This window comes from Brachycentrus maculatus, unplaced genomic scaffold (assembly GCF_059751285.1).
Source record: "Brachycentrus maculatus isolate JH-2025_06_01 unplaced genomic scaffold, ASM5975128v1 h1tg000086l, whole genome shotgun sequence".
Classification (NCBI taxonomy): domain Eukaryota; kingdom Metazoa; phylum Arthropoda; class Insecta; order Trichoptera; family Brachycentridae; genus Brachycentrus; species Brachycentrus maculatus.
Window position 1 is genome coordinate 2,546,770 of NW_028280840.1, and position 24,778 is coordinate 2,571,547.

The 24,778-nt window shown below is 31.5% G+C and overlaps 3 protein-coding genes across 3 annotated transcripts in view; 1 reads left to right on the plus strand and 2 right to left on the minus strand.

Moving 5' to 3' along the window:
- Nucleotides 1-1,389: 1,389 nt before the first annotated feature.
- On the plus strand, nt 1,390-2,458 carry RpL35 (Ribosomal protein L35). The gene is made up of 3 exons (XM_088257692.1): nt 1,390-1,421; nt 1,623-1,759; nt 2,189-2,458. Exons 1-3 carry the CDS (start codon nt 1,419-1,421, stop codon nt 2,418-2,420), a joined length of 372 nt encoding a protein of 123 aa, XP_088113818.1. The 5' UTR covers nt 1,390-1,418; the 3' UTR covers nt 2,421-2,458.
- A 4,190-nt stretch (nt 2,459-6,648) lies between these two features.
- LOC148310884 (golgin subfamily A member 2-like) lies at nt 6,649-11,989 on the minus strand. The gene is made up of 4 exons (XM_088257691.1): nt 11,850-11,989; nt 10,327-11,679; nt 9,480-9,716; nt 6,649-7,703 (listed from the first exon to the last, which is right to left on the minus strand). The coding sequence occupies exons 1-4, from the start codon at nt 11,892-11,894 to the stop codon at nt 6,798-6,800; spliced, it is 2,541 nt and encodes an 846-aa protein (XP_088113817.1). The 5' UTR covers nt 11,895-11,989; the 3' UTR covers nt 6,649-6,797.
- A 1,499-nt stretch (nt 11,990-13,488) lies between these two features.
- Adar (Adenosine deaminase acting on RNA) overlaps nt 13,489-24,778 on the minus strand; it is a 30,899-nt gene continuing 19,609 nt past the window's right edge. Inside the window, exons 13-15 of the mRNA XM_088257693.1 lie at nt 17,395-17,545; nt 16,758-16,970; nt 13,489-16,395 (exon numbers count right to left, since the gene is read on the minus strand). Of these exons, the coding sequence (XP_088113819.1) occupies nt 16,297-16,395; nt 16,758-16,970; nt 17,395-17,545 (463 nt within the window). The 3' untranslated portion in view covers nt 13,489-16,296. The remainder of the gene's footprint in view (nt 16,396-16,757; nt 16,971-17,394; nt 17,546-24,778) is intronic.

Genomic DNA, 24,778 nt, shown 5'->3' on the forward strand with positions numbered 1-24,778 from the left:
ATATTTTTCCGGTATCTATGACTAATTTCATTTGAAGCATTGCGCGCACAATAGTTTTTCGAACTCGGGAGTTTTCAGATTCTAAATTCGGAAAAGTGTTTTACACACTGAATGAATGGTTGGTTCAGATAATTTTTTTAAAAATTGTGTTATGGACGAGAAATCAAAATTTTTCTGATAAATGATATAAAATTAAATTTGTGGCATCACTTCTTATAAAAAAAATATAATTGTTGACTAAATAATTATCCTATAAATTTTCAGTCTTTAAAGATTGAAAAATTAAAAGCAAAAAACTATCTTGATTGTGAAAAGTCTGTATGCAAGCCTCCCTTATTATTATTTTTACAATGCACTTGAAATTTGTCTTGAAATGTCACTTGAAATCTCATGAGGAAAAATCAATATAAAAACAGATTTCTACTGTCCTCAACCACTTTATCTTAATCTTATCTCGAAATAAATTGATATTATCCAGAAAACAATTATGCCAACACTCTTTCATACCCTATGTCTTAAAATTCAAAATTGAACGCAAGTACTACAATAATTGGCATGAGAATCGACTTATATCTTTTTTGTGTGGAGTTTTCGTTATAAAGTTGATGTATTCCATAAAATTGGCGTTTAAATATTTCATTGAAAATCGTTTCTACCTGGAAATAAGCCAGTACTTTGTCACTACTAGGCAACCAAACTTTTTTTTGTTATAACGGAAAATAACGCGGCGATTTCAAAAAAATCATTGAATGGGAAATTCTTCGGAAAAAAAAACTTCGGTTCCTTTCGTATACAATCGCTTTTAGCTTTGTCAGTTACAACCAACTAGGTTTATTACGAGAGAAAACCCGTGCTTACGAATTTTTGTCCGTAGCAACCAATAAAATGTTTCCCCCGCACCTATTGTTAAAATCCGGCCTGTTCGGCGTTCACGGCAAAATAAAGATGTAAAAAATTAGCGTGTTAAAGTAATATTTTTACATGGTTTGTGATACGAATGTATGCATATGTTTTCCGTCTGCGTTTTTTTTTTTCTCCGAACGCAGAATATTTTTCACTGTAAAGTTATTTGCGCATGAAGTTCTGGAAGAGAAAAACGCCAACCTAAACTCATTATAAAAAAAAACTCGGACATAATGGACGCTGCTAGTTTCTTTAAAAAATTCTCAGAAAAAAACGACTGTTTGGTCGATATAATTTTCCTTCATGCATTCGGAATTCAATAGTGGAAAAATCTGCATACAGGCGGAAAACTTCAAAAGCCTGCAGATAGGTTCGGTGGGTTAGGACGCTCAACGTCCGTGTGCTGGCTATCTTATAGACGAGGAAATGTTGTCTATGTACGTCATCGAAATATAAATTAAATTTCTATGTAATGTGTTTCAATTTCTCTATGGTGATTCTTTTCGGCTTTCAACATGGTACGTAGATGATGGAAAATGATTAATCTGACGTTTTCGGCGTAATCCTTGTTTGTTAGAAATGTTTTACGTCCAAATTATCTTTAAAACATATCCCCCTGGCCTAATGTCGTTATATTTAATTCAGTGTGTTCAGATAATTTCTCCTGCACAGATAATCTTTTCTGTTTTTGTAACGTGTTTGTTGTTGGATCCTTTCAGGGTAAAGTCAAGTGTTCAGAGCTCAGGACGAAAGACAAGAAGGACCTTACCAAGCAACTCGATGAGTTGAAAACAGAACTCACAAACCTTCGGGTTTCGAAGGTTACGGGAGGAGCGGCTTCCAAGCTGTCAAAAATGTAATTCATTCAAATATTTTAATTTGAAAATCTAAACTTCAGTACTTAACACTAGTTAGTTTGAAATTCGTTAACATTCAATGTATAGCTTCGCTTTTAATATCATTTGTTATAGTTTGGGATTTGTAAATAGTGTCTTCACATAGATTCTTCACCAGTGAATGTTTTTTGTGAATGTTTTTTTTACTAGATGCTGACAAGAACACTTCATGCTCGATTTTATGTTGGAGGATAAATAATTTCCACCCTCGCTAGTCGTTACTTTGTTTTAGTCTTGTTATTTATGCAATTTATATATTTATCTGTGTTTTAACGTTTTTTTGCGAAGAGTATACCTACTGAATATACATAACCTGAATATTATTTGGGTTTAATTTTGGCTATGTTTATAATTCCTGTTTGATACTAAAAAGTTATATTTGATTTCAGCCGTGTGGTGAGGAAGGCCATCGCGCGAGTGTTCATTGTGATGCACCAAAAGCAAAAGAAGAACCTCCGAAGCTTTTACAAGAACAAGAAGTACAAGCCTTTGGACTTGAGGCCCAAGAAGACCCGTGCTATCCGTAGGGCTCTCTCAAAACGGGAATCCGGATTAAAGACAAGGAAAGAAATCCGACACAACTATAAAAACAAACCAAGAGTGTACGCCGTCAAGGCATAAACCGTGATGTTAACATTTAAATAAAATCTTGAAGCCCACATCATTCTTTTTTATTTTGTATATATGTGAGTCAGTGCAAATCAAACCTAGACAACCCCACAACCAATGAAAATTTGGCCATCGAGTTATATGGATTTTACTTCTAAATAATAACTAAAAAGTATTTGAAACGTCTTTTGAGGTAAAATAATGTCTATTAAATTAATCTGTAATAATACGTATTGATTTTTCAAAAATGCCAAACATTTTTTTTGACTCAATTCACTTAATGGATCTAGGGAAATATCCACTTTCTGACATGACTTTAATCTGAAATAAGAACAATTCCAATAGAAACGTTTGAAACTAATTTTATGTTGTCCAGTGTAATTTTTAAAATATCAATTTACTGAGACTAACATCCAGTGGAGCTATCTATGTTTGATTTCCACTGACTTCATCTTCACCCCATTCCTTATACATTTAGGGTTGATTGCATTTATCTAAGTCAAAATGCAATTTATGCTATTGTTTTTACATACTTGTGTGTTATGAACCACAAAGTATAACCATGGTGATCAGTGTTTTTTTACTTAATAATTTTAATTCACCAGCTCTTACGGCCACCCATTTTCTGTGCTGATTCGTAATAGTGACAAAAATGAAAAGAAAATAAACTAATATAAAAAACCAGACTACATGAACATGTATTATGTGAATGGTCATCTGATACTGATGACAAAAACGCGCATGTACTAATATGTTTCACGGTGTTTGAAAATGATGTGGAATGCATGTAAACACGTGTCACAATAGATTTTAAGAAATAGTGGTATTTACCAAGTAAAAATTTAACTGTCCGCCTCTGTAATGTAATATACTGGAGGTCCCGGGTTCGATTCCCAGGGGGGTTAAATAATTATAAGTGATTTTTTCACTCTAAATATTTATTCAATATTACCCTGGACTGGTACCTGAAGCGGAGGGCTGATCACCTTTCCTTCATGTGGTCATGATCAAGATAACACTGCGTTTATATGATGCAGTGCCCTATGCATCACTGGGTGCAGATGAGGGTTTGAAGTTAGTGAAGAAGACTAATATGTGAGCAGACCACAACGTGTTAACTTTAATGATAGTTCCTTAAAAGCAGTGCCTTACTCATTAATACTATCTGTTTTTTTCTAAATTATGAAGAACTACAATTTAAAAAATTCAACGCTCGTTCGAATGCGGCGCCCTTTTTACTACACTGCCTCATGTTGCATCAAAAGCACAGAACTAGATCTGCCTCGTCAACTAAATAATATATGTATGTGTATTCACTCAAAACTGCTGGTTTAGCATCATAGACGACACCTCGTCACTGCAAAGGAACAGGAATATTACATATTTGTAAATTAACATGGACATATTATTCTCCCCTCCCTTGTGAACAAATTCCTGGCTGGATATGCTCAGTAAACCTATAGTGGATTTGGCACTGATTATAGGTGCCTTACGATACTTATAAACCCGAAAATGACATCTTTATTAGAACAGCAAATTCTTGTTAGAACCAGGTACATATTCCTAAAAAAAACCTCTGAAATAATTTATTCCCACATTACCTACAGGCAGCAGCTTAGTGATACCCATGTGAATGTAGTTATTTGTTTTTTTTTTTATAGAAATACATATAAAGTTTATGTATTCAAATATAAAGTTCTCAGATGTTTTTCTTACTGCTTATCCTGACATATTCAGCATCTTATGCCACCACTCGTAACTGAGATACGTATTTGTTAAAAAGGATGTCTTTTACAACAAAAAAAATATGTGTTTATTCCTGATATCAATAAATGAAAAAATACAGGCAACCCAATCTTGTTGCACCATGGAAATCTCAAATCAGTGTGAAGTTGACCCAGAATGCTGCCGCATTCGGAAAGTAACATCATTCTTGGGGTTATCATTGCAATTTTCCTGTAGCTATATACATATTGTATCCAGCTCTTTATACATATATATTCGATGGCCAGTTAAACATATTTTTTACTTAAAATATTTAGCAAAATAAAAATAGGGGAGATCTGTCATTCTATAGCTAACACTCTTAGCTAAAATGTGTAATTTGTGAATATTTTTATCAAATAATAAAAATGATTTTATAATTATTTATTAATAAATGTTCATTTTAAAAAAAAGAATGATAATATAATTTTTTTAATACAGTATAAAAATCTTATGCTAATCTAAAATACTACACCAGTTAGATATTATTGTGCAAGCATCAGTGGCATAAAAAGGGTATCTTTGTTGCAATATCGTACTTTTAATGAATTAATATTTTGATTAATAGCCTAAAACACTATTGAGAAATCCAAAATGTACAAATGAATTTAACCAAATATTTGACATTGGTATTAACTAATGAACATATTACAAAAACAAGATATAGTAAGAAGTAAATGGTCAATTTGTTGCAAAAATCACTAACTATGAAAACCTTACAGAGAACTAGAATAGGAAATAAAGACAACGATAAACTAAATATATTGTATTTTTATTGCCTTTTAATTACAAACATTTCTTTAAAGATGCATTAAATATGATACATTTTTTTTCAAATTACTTACAAGCAAATTATTTTTAAAATCATAATTTTCAAATACACGTTGTATTTTTTTTTTCAAATTTGGGAACATGTACATATTTAACATAATATTTAGGATTTTTATACAAAATATTAGTTGGATACTTTTCCACATTAAGCAGACAAAATAGAGAAATATGTACATGTATTTTTTTAATCCAATGATAATAATTTGGATATCATGCTAAAAAATATAATAAATAAATAATACTATAAAATGCCTGCGGCCTCTTGACTTCTCTGATATGGGCTTTTGACTTGTGCCAAAAAAAAAACAAAATAAAGATTTTGAAGTATAAAAATTCAGCTTCTATATATTTTTTTCATTTAGAAATAATTTCTATTATAATTAACAATATGAATTATGAAAAGAAATTGTATTTTTTTGTTGCTTAGGCAAAGATTTCTCAGGTTGAGATGCATAAAACCATATTATCTTGACCGTAAATTACAAGTCCCAGTCCAGGACAATATTATATTAACTGTGTTTAGGAAAAGGAATGTAATCCTCAGCATAAGATTTTTAATTTGGCTGAATAAGTGTAAAATTTAACTGGATTTTAATAATAAAATGCCAACATGATGACTACAATCTATATCCTATCCAGAGGCATGTTTGGATTAAAAGTATGTAGAAGCTTTTTAATTCCTCTTGAAAAATGCAGTTTTAAAGGTTTTACACCCCTTTTCCTGAATGCAGTCGATATAGCTTGAGGAACCTTAAGCATAGTAGACAAATGTGTTTTACCGTGGCACTACTTAGCGCAAAATATATTTATATCCATTTAAAAAATCAATTTTCAAATAAATTTCTATGTACGTTAATTTCAAAACCCTCCAAACTGGTTTAGAATAATTATTACTTTGGTACATAATTTGACAAATATTTTTTGTCCATAATACAGTGACCAGATTATTATTAAGAAATAAAATAAAATCAATTGTTTCATTTAAAAATTAATTAATCACAAAACGCCTCAAATGGTCAGCATAAACAAATTTGTCTAAATATTTTTTACCATCTCAACCATGATATTCTGTCTTGTAATAATCGCGCAAGTCCATTATATGGTTAAATAGAGTAGCAGTTAAGTATCACTTAACCCGATATCTGTCTGTCTCCTGCATTGTAAAAATGTGACTGCTGTACTTGTCACAATATTTGTGTGACTTTGCGGTAGCTTTTGTGTGACTTATTTTTTTACCTTACATCTTGACATTTGTCTATACAAATATGCCACTGAATAGATTGTCACATTTACTTAATGTATTTCAATTTCTGCTAACCCGACTTCCACTCACTGTCTCAACTCAGTGTCCTTTTTTATCTAACGCATGTGTTGCTAGCCAGTTCACATTCGTTTACCATAAAATAATTTTATTCTGTGCTAATTTTCATCCAATTATGAATGAATTTGTTTTGTTTTGTTTTGCTTATTTCATCATTACATTATTGTTTTTATACATCATGTTTCGAGTGCAAAGTAAAGCACAGTAAAGTATTTATTTTTATTTTTAAAAATCAAAATATATTTCATTAATTATAATAATATGTAATATTAGATTATGAATAAATTGTTTATGGTTTAAAATTATAATATGTATACAATAAAAATTAGTTGAAGTACGGATAATTTATTTTACTGTATATGTACTATATTTCAAAATTGCATAGGGATCGTTATCTAATAGTTTCAACATAGCGTATGGCCAACTTTAAACTTATAAAAAGTAGAAAATGATATACATGTATTAATGTTTTGTTAAACATTGATTAGCTTTCCAGAACAACAAGGGCATGGATGAAAGTTTTCCAATCCTAAACAGTTTTCATCTGGCTCTATTAGATGACTTCCCTTAATTTCTGTTAGCAGAGTCATTATTTTATCTGCCGCATTTGGATGATCAATATTTCCACTGTCAGTGTTACCATTGGTCAATATTTTATTATTAGACGGAACAAATTCTTTGATAAGGCCTCGGAGGGATTCCAGTTGAGCTTTAATATGTTCACGTTCTTTAGATAAAATATTTAACTGAGCGTTTCTTTCAATTTCTCTTTGTTTAAGAATACCTCTCTGCTTTTGATACAGAGCAATATATTCACATATTGTTTCTGTTTCCCCTTGTAATTGTAAAACTATGTGTTCTAATTTTTGTTTTTCATCTGATAGATCAGCAACCTCCTTCATTAACTTTGTGAACCTTTGTTCTAACTTAATCATAGCGTCAGCTGTTGGTAAAATAGTGGAATATTCTTCATTAACTTTAGTTTCTTCTTTTGCTTCTACAGCTTCAGATCGATTATCAGAATTGGAATGCGTTTCGGGAATATCTTTATCAAGTAAAGATTTTTTCAGCTTTTCATTTTCATCGGTCAGAAATTGAACAATATTTTTGGTAGTTTGCAATTCTGATTGTAATATTTCGGATGATTGTCCTTGAGCTTCATAATGGTTGAGTCGATCAGCTATTTGAGCTTGTTTCAGAACTTCTTTCTCCAGATCGCTGGATACTGCTTGAAGTCTGATCATTTCTTCATCTTTTGCATGAAGTCGAGAGCGAGTTTCTTTTAGAGTATCTTCAGTTTCTACTAATTTAAGAGTCAATGTTTTTGAAAGGTTTTTTTCCGCTTGAAGAAGTTCTGCTAATTCCAATTTACTATGGGTCTGAAAAGATAAAATTTAATATTAACACATTGTCGTCGGGACAAGGCATTTGCCATTTTTCGCGGACTGTCGGTCAACTGCGGGACACGGCAAATGCCGTTTATGTCGACTGTCAGTTTTTGGCGGGAAACGGCAATATACGGGTTTGTTATCAGCGTGAAATAAAACGCCTGAATAGTAATTTACTACCTGGGTGCTAGGCGACAGTCTGTTGACGCTATTTGAGATGCCTTGTCCGGGTTGGCTAGTGTGCCAATCCGGACAAGGCGTGTAAAGGCGTCACCAGAAATCTAGAGTTTTCATGTGATCTCAATCTCTAGTTTAGTTTGAGTCATTTCACATATTGGACTATTTTTCATACCGCTCGCAACTGTTTTGTTTACTGTTTGGTATTTTATTATTTGAATATATTAGCATTGTATAAGAAATGATACCTCGGAGGGGAAAATTATTTTTTAGTGTTTACAATGCTTCTAAAATTGTGAATACTTAATTAAAAATTATGATGTAATCAAAGCAATTAAAATTTATTTTTGATGATCAAATGTCATATATGATTTGTTTGAAAATTTCAAGCGAAAATATTATTTGGTTTAGAAAATGTGTAAATTTTTTAAAAGGCGATATATTTTTGCGCTAATCGCGAAAAACATCCGCTATAGGCTAGAGTCTATTGTTCGAAGCGGCCGACTACAATGTGTTAAAATAACTTTAATATTAAAAAGACAATTCATTTAGTGGTCTGATTATATCCTTGTTAGCTATTAAATTTAAGTTTTGTACTAACATTTCTTGGTGGAACTGCATTTTATATAATAAAACAACGACTATGTAATTTTTTCCATATGAATTTTATTTGACCAGCAACCGGGTTTCGTCGTAACCGACATCGTCAGACCAGTCAAACCAGTATGATTAAATGAATACCGGTGAATAATACAAACTTGCAAAAATGAAAATTATTTAGAAGAATATAGTAATAGTATGTTGTGTCAACATGATACTATGTATTAATCTGTCGATATTATTAAGCCGTACCTACAAAGCAAGACAAAACTTTGCTAGAGTAAGAATGATTGCACCCATACGTCGATTTATTTGTTTATAACCCGATTTGTTTTGTAAAATTAAACATAAGTGATATCAGTAGATCTCTTTGAAGTTTTGAACTAATTTTTTGCGATGGGAGTAATTCTTAGTTAAAAATTCCGCTAATGTCATGATATTTTTGACAGCAGTTACAGAAAAAAAAAACTGCAAACTTTGTATGATAAACAAAAAGATAGGAAGATAATAATATTTTTTTAAGTTATTAGAATAATTACAGTTATAATATAATACTCCCAACTACATTTTTGCCATCCTATGACGAAATGAGTTTTTTTACAAGTAAAAAGTGCCTGATTGACCAATGATTAACAATTCCATTAAAAAAATATATTTTCTCCCTTTTATATGATGTATTATGATTTTGAGTATCTGAATAGAAATGTATAAAAAAAAATGATATGGTATAAAAAAAAAAAAATTACTGTCATAAAAAATATTCTCTCTCCTATAACTGTTTTATTTATCGAAACTCACTTCTGGAAAATAGATATTCAAATTAATACTATAATTTCTTTTCTTCTGCAAATAATCATACAAGCTCATAAAACCTACCAGTCTCATGATAAAGTCAACAGTGATAAAAGTGGTTATCAGTCACCAAAACAAAGAAAATCATTAACCTGTTTATTTAATTCAATAAAAATATCCAAAGAGAATATTAATTACCATCTGTTCAAACGCCTTTTCCAAATGTTGAAGATCTAATTTCATCTTAGCATTTTGTGAAGTTGCTTTTTGCGCAGCAAGCCGGTCACTTTCCATAGCTGCATTAAGTTTGGCAGAGTCAGGCCTTTCAGATTGCATTTGATGAATCGTTTGAGTAAGTTCTTCCACCTGTCTCCGATAATGATTCATCTCTTCAATATTGACATGCAAAGAAGATTCCATACTTTTTAAATCAGCCTGAAAGAGATGTATATATTTATTAATAATAATATAAACACACACATCTAGTTACAGCGATGTCGAAAGCCCTAATGCTGATGTACATAAAATTCAAGAAAATAATTACATCAAATTTAATTTTTTTAAATATAGGTATGTACCTTTCAATATTATCTAGGTGATCAGAAAAATAAATATATAATTGAGATAAGTACCTAATCAAATGAAGGATTATTTTCAACTAATAAAATTAATTTGTGCTTTAAAATATAAAGTTAAGGCATTCTTCTTCAGTTAAATTTAATTATTTATTTCCTAAAAACTATGTGTCCACCTCCGTAAGGTAGTGGTCAGCGGGTTTGGCTACCGTGCTGAAGGTCCTGGGTTCGATTCCCAGAGAGGTCAAAATAAATATGGGTGATGTTCACTCTCATATTTATTTAATATCACCCTGGACTGGTACAAGCTGATCACCTTGCATCCATGCAATTAATGATCAAGATAACACTCAGTCGATACGGTACAGTGATAAGGGTTAAAAGAAGAGAAGAAAGAAAAACTACTTCGTATTTTTTAACTGTCTAGATGTAAAATTTCCTTTAATGGTATGTACAATAAAACTACTTACATTTAGTTTATCATTTTCGTTTTGTAAAATGTCTATAGATGATGATTCATTGCTTTTCTTGGCTTGTATTTCTTCTTCTATATAATTTTGCCGATGTAACAGTTGCATCTGCTTCTCTAAGGCACTAATTTGGTTAATAAGCTGATCTTCTCTCTCTTTTAACTGTTCATTTTCTTGTGCTAAATTGATTTGTTGGACATTTGAAGATTCAATTTGTTGATTAAGTTGCTGCACATAATCTTGGAATTGAAAACTGCATTGGTTTTTCTCAACTTCCAGTTCAGATAACTGCTGTTGGAGATTTTCCACCTTTTGTTGCAGCTTCTGACACTTTTCAGCGAGTGGAGTCTCAATTCTCGGCGGGGCGTTTTCTTGCAATTGAAGCATATGTTGAAACCGTAATTGATTGGAATTTAATTGATACGACATTTCTTCAATTTGCCTGCTAAACTTTTTATTTTCTACTACCTTGTCATTTAAGAGAGTTTTTAACTCTTTAAGCTCTTCTTCCACATCTTTCTGGTGGCTTTTTAGGAAATTGTCAGAATTCTTCAATCTTTCGTTCTCTTGTAACAATTGCGCAATACGACTTTCGGTATCTTGGTTCTTCTGCTTCAGACTGTTACATTCCATTTCGAGATGCGAGGCGCGATGTCGCGATATATTCAGACGACCACTTAGATCCTCTGACTGACTCTTTTCTAAAGATATTGATTTTTCAAAACTATTGACTTTTTCTAAGAGCTCATTTTTTTCTGAAACTAAAAACTCTACAGTTTTAATATGATATTGTAATTGTTGTTGCAGTTTTGAAATTTCAACTTGAGTTTTAATATCGGGAGTCGATGTTCCGCATTCTTCGGGGAGAGTTCCACTGATTTCATAAATGTTTTGTGTGTTATTCGCTGTTGTATCATCATGAGGGATATTTTCAGACACAAGCGACCCGGCTGGTTTAATGTTTTCAATATAACTATTAGGTGACTGATTTTGATTAGAAAACAAAATTCCAGCTAATGGAAGACCATTTTCTACAGCTACATCATTAGAAGGGGAATTTCGATTTCCTTGAGACGCGAGTTTGTCGAAAAAGTGAGAACTTAGTGAAGTATCTTGTGTTCCAGTGAATGCATCGATGTCTAATGGTTGTCTTTGGGAAAATATGCTGTCATTAGTAGTAAAATATCCAACAGTTGAGTTATCATTCTCTCCGCTGGGTTTTGTATCGAATTGATCATATACCATAGCATTAGGTTGTTCACTCAGGTCATTGGTATCCGAATTTTTGTTTGTTTTAAATGGTGAATCTACGGGATGCGTATCCGTTTTCTTTTTACTTTGGAATTCTTTAAGCTAAAAAAATAAGAAATTGAAGGTTTTATATGAAATATCGCCAAAACACTCATTTTGATTAAAAACTGACAAGCGGTAAGGTGACGTGTCACAGAATTTCCAACTGCAGAGTAAAATTTATGAACGAAATAATAATATAGAAGACATGTAAAGGAAGAAAAATAATTTACCATTTTTCTCCCTGCTGCCAGTTTGGCAGCAGCATTATCAGCCATTGTATTAATTATTCCCGAGTCAAATAATAATAAAATAATATGAACACATATTTTTATTTACTGATAAATTACAAAATGACAGATAAACCAAAGACAAAAAGCTAAATGGTATGACATTCACCTGTTCACAAATTTTCCGCATGATGTTTCTGTTCATAAAATCTTAAACCAGAAAAGTACCTACCTGTTTTTATACATCGCAAAAACTACTTTTTCTATTCCCACGTGATTTTAATTATAAATAAGCCGCTTCGTGGATTACTTTAGTAAATCAATGTTTATGCCTTAGATTTTTTTTAATGGTTCGCCTCAGTAGTGTAATGGTCAGCGCGCTAGCCTACCATGCTGGAGGTCCCAAGTTCGATTCCTAAGAGGTTCAATATATATATTAATGATTTATCAGTCTAATAAATATTTAATATCACCCTGGACTGGTACCTGAAACGCAAGGCTGATCACCTTTCCTTCGTGTATTTAGCAATCAAGATAACATTACCTCTATATGATGCAGTGTCCTATACACTATTGAGTGTGGATAAGGGTTAGAAAAAAAATTATTCTTACAATTTCTTTGGATATCAACTTGTCTACTTCTATTATCTTTCCTCAAGGGATTGCACATTACACAAGTTGTAGGAGTACGGGTATATAACCCTGACTTAGTCATGACGTCTATTCTCCTATTTTTTATTTAAACTAAATTCTGTTCCTCCTCTATTTACTTTCCTATATAGCAGTAATGTCATTCACTCTGAGCTCCGTTATTTCCATCATTTGTACTTTAAGTAGAGGGCAGGACTGATTGTACTATTAATAATCAAGTGAGCACCGCGTCGATCCAATGTAGTACCCTACGCATCATCAGGTGCAGATGAGGGTATGAAAAGAAAAGACATTTGTCATAATAAAAGGCATTATTTGCCATAAAATAAATACGATTGGATGTTCCTTAGGATACTTTTGTTTTACAATCTTGACTGAATAGGCACTGTGAATACTTTGTGAACTAAGCACAAAATAGTTTATATCCGGAACTCCCAATAGCATCCTGTGATTTCTCCCATTTCATTCCAAAGATATGATACATAATGCCAGCATCCATTGTAGATCTACCTTTAGTAAATCTGTATTCTTAGCAGTTGTTGAGCTTGGTTTGATTATGACAGCATCCAATTCAAAGTGAAATTTTTAACACTTTGTTAACCTGTAGGGGAGTATGGCCGTACATGTACAGCCATAATAAATTTTCCTCAAAGGAGTATGGCCATACATGTACGGCCAATACAAAACTTGATTTACATCAAAACATGTTTAAAACATGATTTATGTCAAAATTATCGATGTTTTGATAAATCATGTTGACTGGTGTAAATAAAAGAAATTATTCAAGAAAATATATTGCTTATAGCATCGACTATGATAAAAAAATAGCAAAAAAACTGACTTCCCAGATACAGTTTTATCCGCAGAAACTCACTCCCGGACATATTAATATAACACATTCACAATAATTGAAAAATTATGTACTCAAAAAAACATTTAGATTGATAATAAAATTTTATAAATACACCATAGGTACAAACAAAGGGGGCTCTAAAAAAAACAAAGTTCATTGTAAAGATTTTTTTTCTTCATTTTGAACATTAATTCAAAAAAATACAATCTACAAATTTTAATAAGTGCATATGTTTATATCAAGTAGTTAACAGATGTATGTTATTTTAGTTTAAAGGATGTTAGATGAAATATTATATGTTTATAAAACAGAGAAGAAAGTAATTCATGGTTTTTGTCACCTAATATGTATTATGGTTTTGTATTTTGATTTTTTTATTTACGAACATAACACTTGAGTTCCTCTGCATATCATGCTGACAAGTTTAAGAGTTTGTTCAACATATTTTTGACAGATCGAACGACATGTCATTATTGACCAATATAAAATAAGACTCTATTGTGCTTATCCAGACATCTCAATTTGATAAAATTTAACAAGACTTAAACTTATACTATAAAGCAGAGGTCCCCAACCCCGTGCCTGCGGCACCATGGCGCCCGCAGAACGATTCGTATGTGCCCACCACAATTCGACAGAGACATTATTTTATCATAAACATTAATATTTTTATATTTGTTAGTTTTAATTTTTTTGAGTGCCTAGGTTTATTACATACATCCGTATGTTTGCGATATTCTATGTATGAGTGGTTCCTTTGCTGACAGTACGTAATGATATTTTAGAATGTGCTCTGGAGTACAAAAAGGTTGGGAGCCCCTGTTATAAAGGATTTTTGTTAATATGTATGTAATAAAGAAAAATCAGCAAAAATTAAAAAAAAACCCAATGATCTGTTTTATTATATAAGTTATATTCTTAACAATGTAAAAACTTTATTAGATTTGTTAACATATATTTAGAAAACCATGTAATTAGATGTATTGAGGTTTTGCAAATTTTGGTCAGATGGAGATGTCACTTTAGCATGGTTAGTGTACTCATACCACAAATAATATCTAGCTGGACAAGGATATGACTATGATGATAAAAAAAGTAATAATAAGTACATATATGATAAATTATACATCATAAAAATTATACGACCAGAATAAAAACAAAGTACAATAGAGTCCTGAAAACTCAGCACTCTAAAACCCGGCAGTCCAGATAACTCGGCCACATTCTGACGAGTTCAAGGTCCCAGCCAGTTCTTGCAAAGTCGGCTAGTTGATTAATATTACGCCTTCATAAAGTACTTTACTATAAACTTGGTATTCATTAATTTTCATTTTTATATAGTAAAGGCTAATGAGTAAAATTAGTAAACGAAGTATGTACTTTTCCTTTGTGTAATGATATTTGGGAAATTTATTCTCTGTTGAATTCTCAAGTACAGTACTGTATTTTCTGAGGAAACATTCGTACTTATTTTTTTTCAACCACGTTCCCGATAACACGACATTTTCAAAAACTTGGGAACACTTCAGTCTACATTAGGCCGAGTTTTCGGGTTATATATATATATATATATATATATATATATATATATATATATATATATATATATATATATATATATATATATATTTTTAAAGTAAAATAATACTTTTCACTATTGGATAAAATGAAATAGTATTAATTTTATCATCTACTCAACATTTGAAAATTCACTATTAAATTACATTATAACAATATTAACTTGTTAGAATTAGACACTCAGTGGGTAATTCCCTTAATATTGACTATTGATTTTATTTGAACAAGCCAGGAGGTACCCATAGAGAGTCTATATACATAAGTTGCAAGATAATTCTATCGTCCTATTTTACTAATGATAATTAATCTGTTGTTATAATAGACCGGTAGTTAATAGTCCCCAATGCTCTAGTAGTAGTTCTGACTTAACCAACTAACTGCCATATTGATTCTTTGAGAATAATAATCTAAGTTGCAAGGTGTTACACTTTTAAACTTGTACTATTTGAATTTTTATATAATGTAATATTTAATGTCTGTTAATATTTTTGTCTAATTATGCCTTCTAATAGATTATACTTTAATTAAAAAATATTTAACATTATCATTAGTGGAATGTGGCTATATTAAACAGTGACAGATTAGCCTAAAATCTAATCCACTTCAGAGAAACTAAGGATAGTATTTTAACATTAATAAGACATCATGTTTATCAGATTGGCTGACATTCAATTACATTTAGTGAAAATATTTAATTAGGTAAGATGTTGGTTACAGTAAAGGACAGAACTAGACGATCTCAAGAATAACAATATTTTTATTTTATTATTATTAATATTGTTGACTAACATAATGACATATATTTTTTTAAAAAGGTTGATAAACAGAAATACAAAAATACAAAAAATAAAAATGTTTTCTATCCAAAATATTTATATTAAAAATATATGCAATTCGGGGTCCCCGAATGTAAAAAGGCATTCAAGAAATAATCAAAGACTGAGAAATTCATCAAAAAAATGTGATTGGATGTAACATGTTTTGAAAATGTTTAACCACTCATTTGCCAATATTTTAAATTGTATTGTACAAATACACACTAAATGCTAATTTTTGTAATTTACATAATTATATATATGTAACTATCCTGACCAATACTAAATGTTTCTATTGCACTATAAAAAGGTCTCCTTAAGCTTTCCGTAATTCGAGATTTGTCACTGATAATAAATAAATTGTCACATCAAAACTTGTACTAATGAAAATCTTCCAATAGTGGTATATTGCCACCTCTAAAATTAAAATGTATAGTGTATCCTTAATATAATGTTTACTACATACTACAATTTTAATGCCATCGTTTCGCTAAAAGCATAAAAATAATACTTCTAATGTTGGAAAAAAACAGGAATCCTCAACAATCCATTTTCAGTCTATTTTGTAAAATTGATCTTGTTCAATAGGCTTCTTCAGCCAATTGCCAAGATTAGCTTTTTGAAATGCCTTAAACAAACTTAATTTGCAATTCTGAAAATCAAAAACAAACAAAAATTAATATTATACATTAAGATAATAAAATTGATCCCTCCAAGTATACTATTGTAAATCACCAGATAAAATTTAAAAAAACTGAGGATTTTTAACTTTTGAAGGTTTCATATCCAGGAGAAAATGTAATCGATTACAAAAGATTTTTTTATTACATATGTAGTTGGAACCAAAGACATAATGAAATACATACAACATACATAAACAATGCTTAATATTACCAATTTACGGGTTAAGGAAGTGATAGTTTACTTAGGAGGGGGTCGATAAAATAAGTAATACCTCGACCAACAAATTTAATTTGTTTCCCGAGCCGATTAAATAGAAGTAGGAAATATTACCTGATAGGGAATTGCTTTGGATTTTGCAGTATCATATCCGCAATGATCGATATTAGCTTTGAATGATTCGTAAGAATTAGTATCAAAGCACTGTGTGAGGGGTCTCAGATGTGGCACCAAGTCGAGCCATCTCTTAAACAAATTTTGTTTACAAAGTCTGGATGGTTTTCCCAATTCCGTTTTTCCTGTTACCGCATTTATCACTTCGCCAGTCTGAAAAGTAAATAAATTTAATGGTTTATACGGAGCTCAAATTATAAAAGGAAAGGTTCTTATAAGAATTTAACACTGGTTAGTAGACCCCTTAATATGGATAATATATAACTTACCATCACGCCGTTTCTCCGCAGGGGTAGGCAGAGAAAATCGAACGCCACACCACACTTTTCTTGCAAACATTCTTCGCCTCTTCCACATTCATGCATCTCCTCATACCATACCTGACGATTATTACGACTCCTGACCCGGCCGCTTTCAAGTATTTGACATACCTGATTGTGGCAAGTTTTCCTCGGTCTTCCTCTGCTTCTTTATCTAACTACATTCATTCCCTTGATAATATATTAGTTATATTTTTAGTTTATTGATATGAAAACTAAATAGATAGGTAAAAGGATATTGGTTGACAGGTATTTACCGATTGTCCTGTGGTCCAGTTGACGCTGAAGGTCGGTGCTCGCATGGCATTCCTCTGTTCTGCAGAACTACTCTGCGCAAGATGGGGCCTATTCAGGTAAAAGGGAGGTGAAACATTCTCCAATACTCCGGATAGTCTGCCACATACCGCTCTGAAATGTATATATAGCCTTGAATTAATAAGTGTTTGCAAATTATGTGTTTTTATTTCAGTTAATCCTGTTGAAATATATATTTTTTAAAATCTTTATTGATTATTCAATTCGAATTGCTGATTTGAAAAATAAAAAGAAGTATGAACATTCGTGCTTTATTATGTACATTAATATTTAAATTTCATAGTATTTTCGTAGATCTAAGTAGCTCATCAATAAAAATGGGAATCAAGTTGTGGTAGAGTGGCCTCAAACTTAGAGACTTTGTCTCAGATTCTGCGACACGAGATCGGAATCCGACTTGATTTATTGCTTAAAAGCAATATTTTTTGTAGCTAATTTCATAAAAATTTTAACAAACAAACAAATTGAGTTACGATTTTAATTTCTTTTTTTGAGTTTTTGAATTCTTAATTTTTTGATTTACGAGTTCTCGAATGTTGAGTTTTAAATTATTTGACTATTATTTGTATGTCTGCCTACGTAGTGAAGAGGTGAGCGAGTTTAATAATCGCGATGAAGGTCCCGGGTTCGATTTTCGGAGGGGTTAACAAAAATATAAGTGAATATACACTTTTAACATTTATCTGACCGATTTCCTGCTTTCACGTTATTAACGATCAAGATAATACTTCGTAGGTGCGATGCAGTGCTCTATGCACCACTGGGTGCGCGTGAAAGTTAAAATAATTAATTTTTGTATTTCTGATGTCGATTTTTTGATTTTCTAGTTTTCTTGTTAGAGAGATGAAGAGGAGAAAGAGAGCTATACGAGTACATACCGACGCCACGGGAGTAGACCAAAAGAAACCGACGTTAATACAAAGATACAAAGCGATAGAATAAGATAGTGTCGCGCGTTGTAGACGTACACGTCAGACGCTATATATGAACAGATGGGGTACCACGCGTTGTTTGAGTAATATTTATCATTGTGTTTCATCAAACCCAACGAATTAATACCAAATTAAGTAAGTTTAGAATATAAGACGGGTACGTCTCGAAACCGGTACACAAAAATCTCGACGAGTGGTTATGTACTAATATTACTAACATTTTTGTAAAAAAATATCAAAGTAAAAATGAAAAATGACTAGCCACAAAGTAAATGTTTAAAATATAAATATAATATTGCGCATGTATTATACTTTGAAAAAATGGATACCGTTTATTTTTCCTTCTTATATTTCAGACGATTTCAATGGAGGCATGTCGTGCCTTAGACACTATTAAGTAGTTGGTAGAGGTCGAAGTATTGATAAATAGATGAAAATGGAAAATCAATCTAACCTGTTCTACCACATTCTGAGCCATGATCCAAATGTTCAGACCACCAAAGTAAAACAAGATTTCGAGGAAAATTTTCCAATCGTTGCATTGTAAAATATTTTCCTTCACGCTCGAGCGAGCGCGAAAATCTTCGAAAAAATATTGCCGTATACAAAACTCGGCGTGTGTGAATAACAAATGATGCCTCACGATGCGAGGGACTATATCGTGCATTAGTTTGTAAAAATTGAACATGACATTATGATGTCTAATGTGTATTAAGGCGGGATAATCGATAGCCCGCAACTTAATTTTCTTTAAACCCAGGTAAAATTTAACGTTTTTAATTAAAGTTTTACTTAGGACATACCACATTTCTTAAAATCTACTGTGACACGTGTTTTGATGCATTCCGCATCATTTTTAACACCGTATACGATTTTGAAGATGATGCGGAATGCATCGAAACACGTGTCACGGATGTCAAATATTTTAAGAAATAGTGGTATTTACTAAGTAAAATTTTAATTAAAAATGGATAAATTTCACCACAAAGTGACTGCTGAATCAGTTAATCAAACATTTAACGTAATTTAATTTTTCGCTTAATACACCATTTTCGTATTTAAAAAAAAAGTTTTTCTTTGAAATAAATATATGGTTTTGAAAAGAAAATGATTATTGAAAGGAAAGGAGTTAAAAAATATATGATAAATATTTTTTCAATATACATATATTGTAAAAAAATCTAATTTCAATATATATTCTATAAAAGAGCGAGAGTAGCTTCTCGTGCAGCCGGTCGCGTACTTAATTGTATATTCGAGAGTACACCCTTACTCATTATAAAATGTGAATACATGTACAAAAATGAGCTCCTATTATTACAAATATTTTTCTTTATTAGCTTAGTTCATTATTAGAATTGCAGTGCCCTATGCACCATTGGGTGTGGATAAGGGTTAGAAAGAACGGCATCAGTAAAAATAATTATTATTTGAAGTATTTTTATAAACAGAAATCCCCCCTGCATGGGGCAGGCCCCATGCAAGGGGAAATTCTGTAGCCACAACCATAATAAAAACAGAATATTTTCCTGACACATCGCTCACTCCTTTCAAGAACGTCATAAATCAAAAATCGTCAATTTTGAGTTGTGCATGTTTTCGCAATGCCCAGAAAATGTACTATATCCCAGCAAAAGCGGCATATTTTTAACTTAATATTTACCCGCTACAGGGCAGAAAGTGTTATTTTTGCATTTTGAAGAAAAGGTATTGTTTAATTATTTTTTAAAATATACTAAATATTTTTCAAATGGAGAAAAAATATTCAGGTTTTACCTAAAAAGATCTGTTGCACAGTAAATAGTTAAATAAGTGGCTTGATATTTATTTTTCATTCATTGTATTTTATGTTTGAACTTTAAAAACGTTCTCCTGAAAAATCAAGTTTTTTGATTTATGACGTTCTTGAAAGGAGTGAGCGACATGTCATAAGAAAACTTTAGCGCAACTGAAAAATCAGCAAAGAAGTGGTTTTGTAAAGTGACAGCGTGACGCGGGCAGGCGCGATGCAAGGGGATTTCTGGCACACCCGTGAAACCACCCAAACAAAATAATTTTGTTAATCATGTATTGGAACATATATTTATATTAGAGATATAATAGGAATACAAAGTACTAAAAAAACTTTTCACCGTTAATACTTAGAAATCGCAAAAAAAGTTACTATCGCTGTTATATCCGAACGTAGCAAAGTTAAACAAAGCGTATTTTTTTCGTCTAAAATAAATGACAATGTTATAATATATTGATCATATTTACGTAAAATGAAAACATAGTACAGAGTATTTATGAAGCGAATGCAGTTGAAAAAAAGAGCAGAGGAAGACTGTGAAAAACTTGTCATGATCAGGTATTTCAAATACTTGAAAGTGGTCTGGTCAGCAGTCGAAATAATCGGCGGTTACGTATGAGGAGATGCATGAATATGGAAAAGGCGAAGAAAGTTTGCAGACGGAGTGGTGTGGCCTTCTATTTTCTGCCTTCCCATATGGGGAAGCGGCGTGATGGTAAGTTAGTTAATTAGTACACAGTACCTAGTACAAGCAGTACATTTTCTTATTTCTCACAAGTTTGCAAGTTTAAGTGTATAACGATGCATATCAAACATGTTGCACTCATATTTCTTAATGTGTGTATTAATTAATTAGTATGCAGTTCACTCACCACCTGGCACTGCCTTACCTATATTAATTATTATCGACGACTGATTACAAAATGTCTCGCGACTGCGGTGAACTCCTTTACCTTCGATTTTATAGAACCGCGAATTCATAATTAATTCATTGTTCCTTGAAGACTTGAGAAATTTTATATTACTTAAGAATTCATTCGACATGAAAAAAGGAAATTATAAATCAAATGAATTCACACAAAATTTATCGTTAAAAATACTATACGGTTATTTTGATAAGAGAGTACTTTTAAAAGATGTACTTATATACTATTTTTCCGCCTTCATAATATAGTATTTTTATTTGGCTACCAAATACAGGGTTACGGGTTTGATTCCTGTGATTTCAACATTCGCAGTGTTTTAAAGTTGTAAAATTTAAAATATTACCCTAGACTCCAGACCTAGACTTCACTAGTTCACATGAAATGAAAGGTTGATTACCCTGCATTTATGTAATTTACGGTCAATATATCACTCCATTACCGCAGTCTCCTTTGCATCATTGGATGCGAATGTAGGTATAATCTCATAGTATAATAAAATCATACGCCCTTCTGCGATTAAAACGATTCGCGACGGGACATTTTTCGGCATTTTGAGATTTTTTACATGCATATTGTGTTATTATTATTTCTGGACATAACTACATGCTGGCTTTTCTGTAATGCATGAAACAGGGGATGTAAACCAACCTATTTGACAAATGTAAATAGAAAAATAATAAACAAAAAAACGTTAAAAAAATTGAAAACTTTAAAAAATCATTTCAATTCTTAAAAGCACAAAGTCAAAAATGTTAAGGTCAATCAATCATTAACTTACATTATATTACTCAACATTTAATTAAACTGTAATTTTTTACTATAAAAATACATTTAAAAAAAATCAATAAAAATACAAAGAAAACGCAAGCTTCCACACCAGTCACATTAGCTCCCGTTGAAAGCGCTAATGGGTACGATTCAGTATTAAAGACGAAAAAATGCAAAGAAAACACGCTTTAGAAAAAAAAACTTTGTAATAGGAACGTAATGTTTAAATTATTCTAATGGACACTATAAAATAAGTGTTTTTTTGTAATGATAGAACGATAAAAATTCTGGCAATAGTTAAGTTACTCAACGAAAAAGCAAATTTTCTCTTTCTTTCAAGGTAAAATCGTGTTTAAATGTTTAATAAATCGATTGAGAATCGTTATGCAAAATAAAGGTGTATCAGAAAGGTCGGTGTTTACAGATGAATGCAAAATAAAATTGTCGAACTCTTGTTTCGGTACAAGATATAGGCATCGTAGACGATGCGCCTATAGGCGCCTGGAGGGCATACAGGTGAAGGGAAAAGTGTAAAACCGAAATAATAATCCAACCGGTTATACAATGTTAATAGTAACCGAACTATACCATGTTATATTAATCGTTTATCAATCGATCTGATCAAATTCTACTGTTAAAAACACATTTATAATAAAATAACAACTATATAGTTTTTTTTCCACTTTTATTTTATTTGACCAAGACTGACCACTCTGTACGATGTACAGTAATCAATTTATAAAGATAGGGAGATTTATGTGATTTTTATATTCTGCAAAAAGTGTATTTTATTTCCCACGATATACTGACTGCAATCTATACAAATGATTCAAATGTAAGTTAAATAATTTTATTTGAAAGGTTCTAACACATTTTTAATTTGAGAAAAAAGGTAAAAAAAAAATTAACGCGATAATATATTCCATCCCATCAATGGAAAATCATACGAATCGTCATTGTCATAAAGTAACATACTAATATGATGATGGTGACATAAAATTAATTAAGATTCCACGGGGCAATGGTTTGACAATGACCTCATAGGACGAAACAGCTGTTACCGCCAATAAATCGACCAGAATGTTAAAACGATGATTAGTTTCATCACCGGTTTCTCAATACGATTAAAGCTTTCGCGTCACGTTCAAAAAAATGGTAACGGCGACAGTTTTCGCGAACACTTCGACGCGATTAGGCCTATTTGTTATATGACACCGGTTCGACAACGTGTTATACATTTTTTTATACCTAGGCGGATATATAACACAACATATCGATGTTCGGCATCTATGTCATCGGGTCAAGTTGATTTCACGATTCCTCGCCGGCAGAACTGCCTATTACGTAGGTAATTACGACAAATAAAACATACAAGAGAAAGGTCGATACGCATATTTTATTTGTGAAAATACGGGGGATGTGAAGTGTTTCGTATCGTAGCGAGAAAATTACACGGAAAATGCGGAGGTCTAGGGTACGCGATTCGTTACAAATACGCGAAGGGTGGGGGCTGATGATGCAACCGGAGTAAGGTAGGGGTAAATAGAACTAAAGTGATAAAGGAAAACGTATACCATATACTCTGATAGTGAACGTAAAATAATCACAGCGCATTGTAAAACGAGTCATTTACAAATTAATGTGCTTTTCGTGTTTGTTTGTTTTTAAATACTGTTTGACAAAAAAATCAGTGAGTGCATTTAACGAGGGTATTTATCTATTCAAATGCGATAAAACTTTAAAAGTGATAGATAGTTAAAATATCCTAAAGCGTAAATTAAGATTTTTTCGAAGAATTTGATCAAATATAATAAAAGAAAAGTTCACAGATAATAATACTCAGTGGCGTGCGGTGATTTTCGCGCACAATATATCGTACACCCAACTTAATGCAATAACTGCATTTTGTCGTTTAGAAATATAAATGATAAAAAAATAAATTTATTTTATAATATTGAGAGAAAAAAACTTAATTTGGCACCCAAGAAAAAAATCCTAACTTTTATTCGCACCCAATGAAGCATAGAGCACTGCAGCACATCGACGTAGTATTAATTACGTCTTAATCGTTAATTATGAAGTGCCAATGTGATGAGTCTTGCGCTTCAAGTACCAGTGATATTAAATAAATAATTATTACAGTGAAAATTTTACATTTATTTTAACCCCATGGGAATCGAACCTCCGGGACGGTAGCCAAACGTACTAACAAATAATGACAACGATATTAATTCATCAACCTTTTTTAAATACCGCTTTTATTAATTTTTACAAGAATTCATCAATCATTACAAGATAATAATATTGGGTTCTTCTTATTGACTATATACTTATTTATAAACAAATTATTATCACTGGTTGGCACTGGCATATTACACTTATGACACACTTATGTCACATTAATTGTGTTATAACATTCTATACACGCACACACATTAACGTGTCTGTAAATTAAATTGTTAAGGTGTATGATTTTATAAAAACATTTTATTTTAACAACATTTTGAGTGTGTCCAAATACTTGTTCACAAATCTGGATTATCTCCAATTATATGAGTTATTTCGCATATTATTTTTTGACATCTCAACATAGATAAAGAAGAAGATGGAAGTCTAGAAATATACGGGGCTTACGACCGTCATAGGCTGGTTTAAGTGATCACTTTACACACGTGTAACATTCACCAATACTACTCATGATTGACAACCACACTAATCAAATTCTATATATGATCCAATTTCAAAACATTGTAATATAAATTCATTAATCTTTTTTTTGTTATATGCCACCTTTAATAATTTTTACAAGAATTACAATTCCTTCATCTCACCAATAGACGTCTCTCGTGAAAATTCTAATGATTCTTGTACAATGTTTCGAAATTGGATCATATATATTATATACATA